This window comes from Bombina bombina, chromosome 9 (genome assembly GCF_027579735.1).
Source record: "Bombina bombina isolate aBomBom1 chromosome 9, aBomBom1.pri, whole genome shotgun sequence".
Taxonomy (NCBI): Eukaryota; Metazoa; Chordata; class Amphibia; order Anura; family Bombinatoridae; genus Bombina; species Bombina bombina.
In genome coordinates, this window is record NC_069507.1 from 152,871,734 (window position 1) to 152,884,768 (window position 13,035).

Sequence of the window (13,035 nt, forward strand, 5' to 3'; positions counted from 1 at the left end):
CGCTAACTTGTGTGCGAGCGAAAAGTGTTTTATAGTGGCTCTTTGTGCACATATTACAAGTTGAAAATAAGTGCAAACACGTGAGCAATTGCGATTTACACTCGTCTGGTTAGCTTGAATAAATAGTTGCACAAAACACATCAAAAATAAATTTCACAGTACAGTTACACTCATACTAAGACTGTCTAATAAAAATTATTTATAAAAAAATATTCCATAAAAAGTTATAAGGACTCAAATGGCTTTGACATAGAGATACATATATATACATCTAAATACATATAAATGTGTATATATATATATGTATGTATGTGTGTGTGTATATGTATTTATATGTGTATATATGTATTTACAGACAAATATACACATGTAAGCACATAAATACATATGTACAGGCATATATATGTATTTATAAGTCTATTGGAGCCTTTTGCATTCAAGTAGCTGAAAACATGAAAAATCCTATTTATGCAATATCTAATAAAGGGCCATATTATGAGTGGAACACTATTTGCTAATTGCACAAGAAATAAACTTTTTGCGTGTGTTGGGTTGTGCTCGTAATACGAGTTTAAAGTAAAAAGTTATCGCTCTTGCGCTAACGCTACTCGCATAAAAAGCCAAACTTACAATAACACGCAATAACCTATTCCCATATAGAAGTCAATGGAGCAAAAAAGTGGTAAAAGAACATCTAACTCACGCACAAACCTATTTGCATATTCTCATGTGCGCTAACTCGACGTGAAAATATGAATATTTCACATTTCAATGTTCTTCAAATAGCAGAATATGTTCTATTTATTCTTAAATACATATTTCTACATATATCTAATTGTATTTGGTACAATATATATTTATATAGGTATAGATATATACAGATATATATAGGAATATCTATTTATCAATACTTAGAACATATTCTATGTGCGGAACATTGGAATGTGAAATATTTACAGTAAATACAAAGTATGACACTTTATTAAATATGAATATTGCATAAATATGCCTTTACATGTTTTCATCTAATTTACTGCAAATAACTCCAATGCACTTATCTATGTCTATATCTGTAAATACATATATACACATATAAATACATAAGTGCACATATATAGACATATGTATGTATCTCTGTTTAGTCCCTTTGCCTGCTTTTTTTTTTTCTAACACCTGAGACCTCATATCTTTGAGCCCGTATAACTTTTTTGTGCAACATTTTTTTAAATAATTTAATTAGACAGTATTATTAGTATAACTGTACTTTGTAATGTATTTTTAAGTGTTTTGTGACCTTTTTTGATTCTCAAAACAGTTAACGACAGCTTTGAGGACGCGCTAACCTGACAATCATTAACTTCGTGTTTACTTTAACTTTTAATACAAGCGCAATTTAACCTGCGTGCAAACCAGATCACTTGTGTGCAAATGTTTGTACTCCATTTATAATCTGGCCCAAAGTGTTTAATTGCGTATTTATTGAAAATATTTCACATTACAATGTTCTTCACATAAGGGAATATGTTCTTAGTATTTTTTAATATCTATTTCTATATATATCTGTATATATCGACTAGAGATGTGCATTCGTTTTAGTACGAATGCACAATGATGACAAAACTCAGATTTTCATTTAATTTTAACAAAATGAATATCCGAATGAATACACCAATGAAAATTAAAGAAAATGAAAAAATACTGGCGAAAATCACTAGTTTTCATTCGTTTACTTTAAATTTTTAAGGGGTTAATACTTACCTTAGCATGCTCTCCATACTCTCCAGAGGCACAATAAGGTAAGTAGTGTAGCTACAGGATAACTTTTCACCTGTAGCTTTAAAACATTTACATTATTTTTAACAAAAACTAATGTAAATGTTCAACAAAAGTTCATTTATTGAATACCGAATAGGGCAGCCACCGAATATTAGAGGAAACTAATTATCGTCCACAACAAAAATTTGTTGGCTGCACATGTCTAATATCTATACCTATATAAAATTATATGTATGTATATATATATATATATATATATATATATATTCAGAAATATATACTGTACATATATAGGTATATGTATATATTACCAAAGGAAATCATTAATAATTATATAAATAAGTATTTATGAATAAATAACAATCTTCTATGTGAAGAACATTGGAATGTGAAATATTCATATTTCACATAGGGTTAGTGCACTTGATTAAACGCAGTTGGGTTTGCATGACTTGCTGGGTGTTAGTTTTTTTCACTTTTCATGCTTCATTGAAGTCTATAGGAGAAGTTAAAGCGATCGCAATATTCTAAGTTTGGATTTTTGCGTTAGTCAGTTTAGTGCAAAAACGTTTTACTTTCAACTTGTAACACACGCCCTACCAAACTTCCAGCATCGTTAACTTGTGAGCAGGAGCGCAAACTACCACCCCACTCGTAATGTAGCCCTGTATCAGGTATAAATTTCAGTAAAAGTCCAATCATAAGTTTAAAAAGATGCTTGACAACTGGGTATTGAATGTTTTAAAAAAGCTGTAAATAGAAAGCATACGCGGAAATCCTTAAAAAATGCAGAATATACATGTTAGTACACAACTCCTAAATCTGTTTTAGTATTCATGGGGGCCAATTTAACATGCTGCGAATGCAGCTGTTTCCGCGCAAGCCTTTAGACAGCGGTCGTAAGATTGCTGCTCCTTAACTCATACGTCACCTCTGAGGTTGCGGACAACAATCATCCCGATCAGATACGATCGGGATGATTGACACCCCCTGCTAGCGGCCACAAATGTGCAGTGGGTGGCATTGCACAAGCATTTCGCCAGAAATACTTGTGCAATGTTAAATGCCGACAGTGTATGCTACAGCGGATCATATCCGTCCGACATTTGTTAAATCGGCCCCATAGTCTGAAAGGCAAAACTCCTACATTTGTTTTAAAACGTCTTTTATTGCTCATTGGCTGGGTGAAATTACGCCTAGATTTATTTTAATGCTCATTAGCTGATAGGCACAATTCATATTTTTATGTTAATGCTCCTTGGTTGATAGATATAACACACAACTGCTTTAGAACTTGCTGGCTTATAACTAAAATATTTTATACTATTTATAGGTTTCTAGCCCTAATTTTGTATTAAAATGTGTTGGTTCGGAGACAGAAATCCTACTACAATCTCTTTTCATTCGTATTAGCTGACAACACACACTACTTACAGCTGTGCTTATTGCCTGACAAGTTATACAGCAGTTTTTTAATGTTAGATAGACGAAAGGTTGTTTTTTTTCCATTGGCGTTCATAGAAATACACCCAGAAGCCTGCAGTAAAAAATATTTTTATTCACCTATACTACATACATAAAAAAACACACATTTTGGACGGCAGCTTTTATGAGTAGCCATAGAAAATGACCTTTAAGTTGTGCAATGACTGCTGAGAAGATTTTTGTACTCCACTAAATGATGATAGCGACAGTGTTACGGTGAGGGTTGATGGGAATTCTTGACAAGATAGCTGAAGATGACCCCTAAAGTCGAAACCTGCTTTATATGCTTTATTGAGTTGGATAAATATTATGGGCCAGATTACAAGTGGAGCACTAATTAACACTCCTGCTCGAGAGTTAACTATGCAAGAAGTAAGCTTTTTGCGTTCTTCGGGTTGCACTCATATTATGCGTTGAAAGTAAATTATTTTTGCTCGCACACTAACCGGACGAGCACAAAAAGATGAACTTAGAACATCGCATGCACGTTCACATATTCCTCCCATAGAAGTCAATAGGAGAGAAAACACCCCTCATTCGCGCAAACACGATTGCATAATCTCAAGCCGACATGAAAATATAAATATATTTCACATTCCAGTGTTCTTCATATAGCAGAATATGTTCTATTTATTTATAAATACTTATTTCTACATATATAAGATGATTTTTTGGTACTATATATATATATATGTATATATATATATATATATATATATATATATATATACACAGTACATATGTATACATGATTATGGGCTTCATGTACTAAGCAGTCAGCGAGCTGTCCATAAATATTTTCGCATCAAAACTCGCACACTGATATGTATAAAGCCATCAACTTTGTTCAAAACCGCATTTTTAAAATTGCGAGCATACTTATCCGCCAAACCTCGCTACCTCTCAATTTTTCACTGTAAATAGACAGATTTGACCACCAACTCGCAATAAACTAATGTACTAAAAAATCTATTTATCCGCTCGCTACATTTTCCGCTCCCACCTCATTATTTTTGGCTCGCCACCTTTTAGGTGGTGGGCAAGGTACAAAACAATAGGAAAGTCAATGTAGACGCCAGTCTAGACCTATATAAAAGGCAGTAATATCATCATTGTACTTACATTGTTTATTTCTGCAGCTATGAAGAAGGAGAGTTTGTGTCCCCCGTGTATTCCTTCCATGGGTTGGTTTGCACCGCCTTTCTGACTGAGAGATCATACAAAGATTCTGGCTTGATCGTGAATCCATATTACACCTGTATCGAGAGATAGAAGATTAATTGGAGCCAATGACAATTTCTAGCATCATTATTGGAATAAGTCAATCTGCATTTTCACGTCACTTAACAAAAGTCATAGAGGCTAAGATGATTATTTTTCCTTGCTATGTTTGCTTACCATCTACCCCAGAAGAATGAAAATCTTTAAAATCAAATTTCTATAAGATGGCTGCAATGCCCAATGTCCTAGGGACCATCGACTGTACACATGTTGCAGTAAGACCACTTCAAGCTCGTGAGGAGATCTATAGGAATAGAAAGCATTTCCATTCCTTGAATGTTCAGATGATCTGTGACCCCAACATGAGGATAATCAGTGTCCGTTCAAACTACCCAGGCTCATGTCATGATTCTTACATCTTAAGGCAAACTGGCTTATATCGTAAGTTCAAGGACGGAGATATGCCCAAAGGATGGCTTCTAGGTAAGCATAAGTGGTGTCTAATTTGTCTTTTTTAATTTCCATGTACTTAAATTGCACCAAATTTGTCTTCTGTAATTAAACTATAATGTGTTGTATATTTTTCATTACTATCATATTAGTTATCAATCATTCTTACTATTTTAATATTAATATTTATATTTTGTATTTCCTATTAGGAGATGGAGGGTACTCATGTACAGAATGGCTGGTGACTCCCTATAACAACCTACAAACCAGAAATCAAGTTTGTTTCAATGAAGCACATCAATCTACCAGGGGATAATTGAGAGGACTTTCGGTCTTTTGAAAATGAGATTTCGCTGTCTTGATCATTCTGGCGGCGCAATGCAGTATGCACCTGAGAAAGTTGCTAGAATTATATTGGTTTGCTGCATACTACATAATATAGCATTTTAAAGAGGCTGTCCATTAGAGGAAGAAAACACCATATCTGCTTAACATTGGGCCGAAGAAGAAGAATTATGTAGATAACAACCTTATAGGTGTGGTATGGCAACAAGGGACATGGTGTCAGAACAATATTTTGATGATTAAATTTTATGTCATAAGTTGATTAATAAAAAAAAAAAAATTTTATATATTAATGATTCGACTGATTTTTTTTTGTTTTTTAAATATAAAATGATGTAAAAGAACATATAAAAGACAAAAAATAATCATGGTTCTCATCAACAGACAAAAAAATGGTAACAAATCTTGGTATCCAACAACTAACCCAAAAAATGTCAAATGAGATTTATAGTTAAGGGTATTAAGAAGGACTATTGATAAACATCTAATTATATAAAGTTGTTTATATTTAATTATAAATGGTTTAAAATAGTAATTTTATATCATTTTTATAATAAGTCATAAAAAACAATTCTTTCTTGGCAATATGTTGTCTTTGTGACATAACAGTACTGTCTATAGGTTCTATAACTCTTTTACATAATGTTATTTGGTTTATTTAATCCCTCAATAGCTGGTGTTAATCCATTTAACTGTCTCATTGAATTGGAGACTTAAATTGATAGTAGATAAACGAAAATCACCCAGACCGGCTCCAATGTGAGTGTGTAAAAGGGTAATCTTTATTATAATTTCCAAAAATTTAAAACAACGATAAGACCACTAGCAAGTGAACCTGCCATACTTAAAACAAAGGCTACGACTTCGGCCCTAATGACGTCACTGACGTGTTTCAGGTAAACCCCGTAATCATATCAACTCACACTCACATTGGAGCCGGTCTGGGTGATTTTCGTTTATTTACTGTTTCGTTCAACAAGGATACCCATAGGGCGCATGAAGTTGTGTTCAAGGAGAGTCAGCACACAATCAGCGGTCAGGCTGTGTCGAGGAACAGCAAGCTGTAAAGATCAGGTGAGACGCTGAAAGCGCTCTCTGTGGAGCATGGCTCTGGATGGAAAGTGAATACTTTATGTGATCGTCAATCAGTGATGCCTTCAAATCATAAGTGTTGTATGATGCCTATCATGGGAATGTTTGTATACACTGGCAATATCTGAGTTTTTAGCAATATCAAGAATTGTTATAATTGTGACGATAACTTTCGCATCACCACGTTTTGTATGGGTGTACTAAGGGACAGCTGCTCTTTGGTTTTTGAATTTTTACTTAAATTGATAGTCTATTCAAAATTAAAATTTCTGGATTCAGATAGGACTTGTAATTGAAACCAATTTTTCTAAAGACTTTAACAAGGTAATTGTCTTTGTTTTAGTGTAATTTAAAGTTGTAACAGCTCCTAGGTATGGCCATATTCAAACTCCTAAATCCTTGAGGGCTTACTCTTATCACTTATTATTTATTAACTTAACTTTCCCTTCAATAGTTTGTGAAGTTCTTGTGGCTCATATAGATCAAACTTTGTCATTGTACATGTAATTTATGCAACATTAATCCAATTAGCTGTTTGGAGGAAGCAAATAGTGACAATTGTTATTCTGCAAATTGTAAATAAAAAAAAAAAAACATTTGACAACAAATAATGTAAAATATATTTGTTTATTAAAATATTTAAAAAGAAATAATAAAAAAAGCAGAATTTGTAAGTTTCAAAATGTACTGTAACCAAAGAAAATAGAATATATATACATATGTAACACTTAAAGAGATACTAAAAACAATTTTATTATTGAATTACTTTAGACAGAGCCGAAATTTAGATAAAATTCATCATTTACTTCTATTAGCACTAATTCTTAGTTCTATTTGGTATCTTTAGTTCAAAAGCAGGAATGAACGATTAAGAGCATGACCGTTTTAGATTCAGCATCTGGGTAGGACTTGCTTATTGTTGGTTAAATATACACACCAATAATAAAGCGCTATCCGGGATGCTGAAACAAAATTTGGCTGTCTAGTAATCTTTCATTCCTGTTTTTTTTAAATAAAGTTATAAATATAAAAATTTATATTTGACAATCGGAGTAAATTATTTTTTTTTATAATTTAATGCTGTTTAAACAAATTATTCATTAAAAAAATTGGCTTTATTATCCCTTTCAATATAAACAAAGCAATGTTGTATTATTGAACATTCTATTACTAATTATTGTTTTTAAACATTAAATAAATAGATAAATTGAAATATATATTAGTATTGGAAACATTGGCATTCTTCTTTAGTTGCTAAATCTCACGATCATTGCGCTAATGATTTAACGATTAATGACGTCATCATCAAGCATGTCGCGTCCTAAACCTTTTAGTGCTGGGGAATTGGTAATATTAGTTTATTGGATGGATAATATTTTCCAATACATATTGGGGGTGTAAGCGCAGTGAAACAGGAATGCCATGACAAGATAATATACGAGATGCTTCGAAGAATGCATAAGATTTTGAAAATTAAAAGAACAAGACGTCAATGTCTTCGAAAATATAGTGACTTGAAGAGAAGCAAACCTAAGTACTGCAAATCTATTAGAAAATTGATAAAGACATGTAAGTTTAATATATATATATATATATATATATATATATATATATATATATATATATATATATATATATATATATAATTTAGATAGGAATAAGCACTCACTGGATTTCAATACAACAAATATTTATTCGGCAGTGACGTTTCGGGGCATTCACCCCTTCCTCAGACGAATGCCCCGAAACGTCACTGCCGAATAAATATTTGTTGTATTGAAATCCAGTGAGTGCTTATTCCTATCTAAATTGTACATTTCGTTAAGCACCCTGGTCTGTGTCTGGGTTGGCAAGTGAGAGTGCACTAAATTGAAGTCTATATATATATATATATATATATATATATAAAGATTTTTTTATTTTTTTATTTATTTTAATTGAAACATATAATGTAATTGTAACTGCATTATTATTGACGATTAATCTACAATCATATTTTTCATTCTTATCTATCCTATTGTGATATTGAGGATTTATTAAAATGATTATGTGTCAGGGTGCCAGGAATCAGACTGAGACGAAAAGTGCAAAAATAATCACACCTTTATTAATAGCAAAAAATAATAAAAAGTCCACAAGTCAAATAACAAGCCAGGAGTCAAAACCAGAGCTGGTAGTCAGACGAGCCAAGTCAGGAGCCAAAGCAAATAGACGAGCCGGAATCAGGAACAAGGAAAATAGCAGAGTCAGGAACAAGCCAGGGATCAGGAAACAGGAAGGACGTTAGGCAGCCAGGTAATACACAGGAACTCTCACAAACGGGTCTGAGACAACGCAAAGGCAAAGCATACTGAACAGAGGCCCTTTAAATAATAAGTGATGACATCACAATTCTGAGACTGCATCCTGTCTCACACGGATGATGCACACCAGTCTGGCCATAAAAGGAAGTGCAGGCAATGAGCAGCATCCCCCACAATGCACCATAGTCAGCAAGAGAGGTGAGTAAAATGGCTGCCAGCAGCACATGACAAACAAAACAGGGAAAAAAAACCCTGACATTATGTTAGTAGTATCAAATTGTATAGATGATTATAGTTGCATGCATGATCGGAATCATTACATAATAAATTTGTGTTTAGTGTCCCGTTCATTTAATTTATAATGAACAGAATATAAATAATTTACTGTCATAGAACACTAAACACAAATGTATAGATCATAACTATCTAATAATGTAAGCATGCTTAACAGTGTTAGTAGATGGAAATATCTTTTGTTTTTGTTAACTAAATACATGCACAACTATGTTCTTAGATAGTCAGAAAAAAGGAACATGCTTTAAAGGGACACTAAACCAAAAAAATGTATTTCCTGAATCAGAAACAGCATTCAATTTTAAGCAAGTAAGAAAATAAAAGCCACCACGCTATCTTCGGTCAATGTTGGTGGAAACACCCAGGAACTCTTACAAACAGGTCTGAGACAACGCAAAGGCAAAGCATACTGAACAGAGGCCCTTTAAATAATCTGATGACATCACAATTCTGAGACTGCATCCTGTCTCACACGGATGATGCACACCAGTCTGGCCATAAAAGGAACTGCAGGAAATGAGCAGCATCCCCCACAATGCACCATAGTCAGCAAGAGAGGTGAGTAAAATGGCTGCCAGCAGCACATGGCAAACAAAACAGGGAAAAAACCCTGACAGTACCCTCCCCTCAACGACCCCTCCCCCACAGGAGGATAAAAGGCTTATTGGGGAAACGGGCATGGAAGGCACGGAGGAGGGCGTGAGCATGAACATCAGAGGAGGGAACCCAAGAACGCTCCTCCGGACCGTAGCCCCTCCAGTGAACCAAATACTGTACACGGCCCCTGGACATACGAGAGTCAATAATGCTGCTGACCTCATACTCCTCATGGTTGTCAACAAAGATAGGACGGGGGCAAGGCAACACAGTGGTAAACCAATTACAAACCAATGGTTTCAAGAGGGAGACATGAAAAACATTGGAGGTCAAGAGCGTATGCCACAGGAATAACCCGTTAGAGTATTCAAAAAGGACCAACATAATGGGGAGCCAATTTATTGAAGGCACACGAAGGTTCAAGTTGCGGGAGGACAGCCAAACTCTCTCACCAACCTGGTAGGAAGGTGCAGGCAGATGCCTACGATCAGCCTGGAACTTTTGGCGCTGCATAGAACGATGAAGGCAATCCTGAATCTGTACCCACGTGGAACAGAGTTGCCGGAGATGCTCCTCCAAAGCCGGAATACCCTGAGACATGAAGGATGGTTGAAACCCATAATTCGGGGATAACTTGGAGGAAGCATTAATAGCACTATTACAAGCAAACTCTGCCCAAGGTAACAGTTCAGACCAATTATTGTGGTGATCTGAGACATAGCAACGGAGGAACTGTTCCAGAGCTTGATTAGACCATTCCGCAGCCCCATTGGATTGAGGGTAATATGCCGAGGAGAAGGAAAGCTGGATCCCCATTTGAGCACAAAAAGAACGCCAAAATCTGGAGACAAACTGGCTACCCCCGGTCCAACACTATCTCCTTGGGTAACCCATGTAAGCGGAAGACCTTCCGGGCAAAAATTGAAGCAAGCTCCTGAGCGGTAGGCAACTTCATCAAGGGAATGCAATGTGACATTTTAGAAAAATGGTCAAACACCATAAGGATAACAGTATTGCCATTGGAAACAGGGAGCTCGACAATGAAGTCCATGGAAAGATGTGTCCAAGGACGCTCACCATTAGCAATAGGTTGAAGAAGACCCACAGGAAGACGTTGAGGAGTCTTATTCTGTGCACAAACTGAGCAGGAGGCAACATACGCAGCAACATCAGAACGAAGACCTGGCCACCAGAATTGTCGAGTGACAGACCAAATCATTTGGTTCTTGCCTGGGTGACCAGCGGCTTTAGGATAGTGGTAAGTGTGCAAAAGTTTAGTTCGAAGATTCTCAGGAACAAAACACTTACCACTAGGTTTCTCAGGAGGTGCATTGGCTTGTGCAGCCAGAATCTCCTCCCCCAAGGGAGAAGTCAAATTAGTACGTATGGTAGCCAAAATATGGTCAGGAGGTATAACTGGAGTAGGTACAGACTCCTCCTTGGACAGAGGCGAAAATTGTCGAGAGACGGCATCAGCCCTAACATTCTTACTACCAGGCAGGTAGGAGACCACATAATTAACCAGAGACAAAAATAGCGCCCATCTGGCCTGTTGGGGCGACAAACGTTTTGCTTCAGATAGATAACATAAATTCTTGTGATCTGTAAGAATGAGCACTGGCACCCTAGTACCCTCGAGAAGATGCCTCCATTTTTTGAGTGCCAAAATTATAGCCAGTAATTCCCTGTCGCCAATTTCATAATTGCACTCCGCTGGAGACAATTTCTTAGAAAAGAAACCACACGGATGCAAGGAACCATCAGGCGTAGGACGTTGAGACAAGAGGGCACCTACTCCAGTCTCAGAGGCATCAACCTCAAGAATGAAAGGCAGGACAGGATTAGGATGAGCCAGAACTGGAGCGGCAGCAAAGTCAGTCTTAAGACTATCAAAGGCCTTAATGGCAGTAGGTGACCAATGGAGTGGATCATTCTCTTTACGGGTCATGTCTGTGATAGGTTTGACCAAGGAAGAAAAGTTTTTAATAAACTTTATATAGTAATTGGTGAACCCCAAAAAACGTTGAATAGACCGAAGACCAACTGGGTGAGGGCACTGCAGAACTGCAGATAACTTGTCAGGATACATGGAGAACCCTGCAACGGAGATAACATAACCTAGTAAGGTTACTTGAGTCTGATGGAACTTACATTTCTTGAGTTTACAAAACAGGCCATTCTCACTTAGTCTCTGAAGAACCCGTGTAACATCAGAACGATGAGCCTCAAGTGTGGGTGAGTGTATGAGGATGTCGTCTAAGTACACCACAACACACTGTTGCAACATATCTCATAGGACATCATTAATAGATTCCTGAAAAACAACAGGAGCATTACATAGGCCAAAGGGCATTACAAGATACTCATAATTCCCGCTCCTGGTGTTAAATGCTTTTTTCCATTCAAGGCCTCCCTTAATCCTAACGAGATTGTACGCTCCTCTCAAATCAAGTTTAGTAAAGACCGTAGCTCCCTTGAGGCGGTCAAAGAGTTCCGTAATGAGCGGAATAGGGTGAGCATTCTTAATGGTAAGACGATTAAGACCCTTGTAATCAATGCATGGTCTTAACTCGCCACCCTTTTTCTTCACAAAGAAGAAGCCAGCCCCTGCAGGAGAGCAGGATTTGCAGACGATCCCCCGCGACAGAGCGTCGGCAACATACTCCTCCATAGCACAATTCTCTGTAACAGATAGAGGGTACACCTGGCACCGAGGAGGAATGGCTCCGGGTTGCAGGTCTATGGAACAATCGTAAGATCGGTGAGGAGGCAATGTAGTGGCACACACCTTGTCAAAAACGTCTAGGAACTCTTGGTACTCCTCTGGCAATTGAGATACCGAAGAAGTGCACAAAACTTTAACTGGTTCCGAAGACAAGTGAAAATACATTGCGGGGACCACAACAAAATTTCGGACCTGCGCCAGTTGAGACTGGGATTGTGCTTTTGGAGCCAGGGATAACCCAGAACAACTGGAAAATGCGGAGAGTTTATCACCTGGAACTGGAGGGTTTCAAAATGGAGAGCCCCAACAGCCATGGACAACAGAGCAGTTTCGTGAGTAACGAGTGCGGGCTGAAGGGGCCTGCCATCAATTGCCTCAATAGCAAGAGGAACGGACCGAGGCAAAACAGGAATGGAGTGCTTTGATACAAAGCACTGTCAATGAAATAGCCCGCAGCACCGGAGTCAACAAGAGCCTGAGTGACTATGCAGGAGTCCACCCAGGAAAGGACAACCGTGACCAAAGGTTTCTCCTTAAGCGGTTCCGGGGACAAGGATAAACCACCCAAGGTCTGCCCTCGACAGGACCTTAGATGTGAGAGTTTACCGGCCGTGTAGGACAAGACTTCAAAAGGTGGCCCTGTAACCCACAATAGAGGCAGAGCCCCTCCCTCCTCCTAAAGGCCCTCTCCACCGCGGAGAGACGCTTGAATCCCAACTCCATCAGCTCAGCAGTACCTGGTGACTC

At 37.0% G+C, this 13,035-nt stretch overlaps 1 protein-coding gene across 1 annotated transcript in view; it reads left to right on the plus strand.

Moving 5' to 3' along the window:
* LOC128639581 (putative nuclease HARBI1) overlaps positions 1-5,566 on the plus strand; it is a 57,207-nt gene extending 51,641 nt beyond the window's left edge. Inside the window, exons 2-3 of the mRNA XM_053691716.1 lie at positions 4,401-4,965; positions 5,142-5,566. Coding sequence (XP_053547691.1) covers positions 4,707-4,965; positions 5,142-5,248 — 366 coding nt within the window. The 5' untranslated portion in view covers positions 4,401-4,706 and the 3' untranslated portion in view covers positions 5,249-5,566. The remainder of the gene's footprint in view (positions 1-4,400; positions 4,966-5,141) is intronic.
* The last annotated feature ends 7,469 nt before the right edge of the window (positions 5,567-13,035 follow it).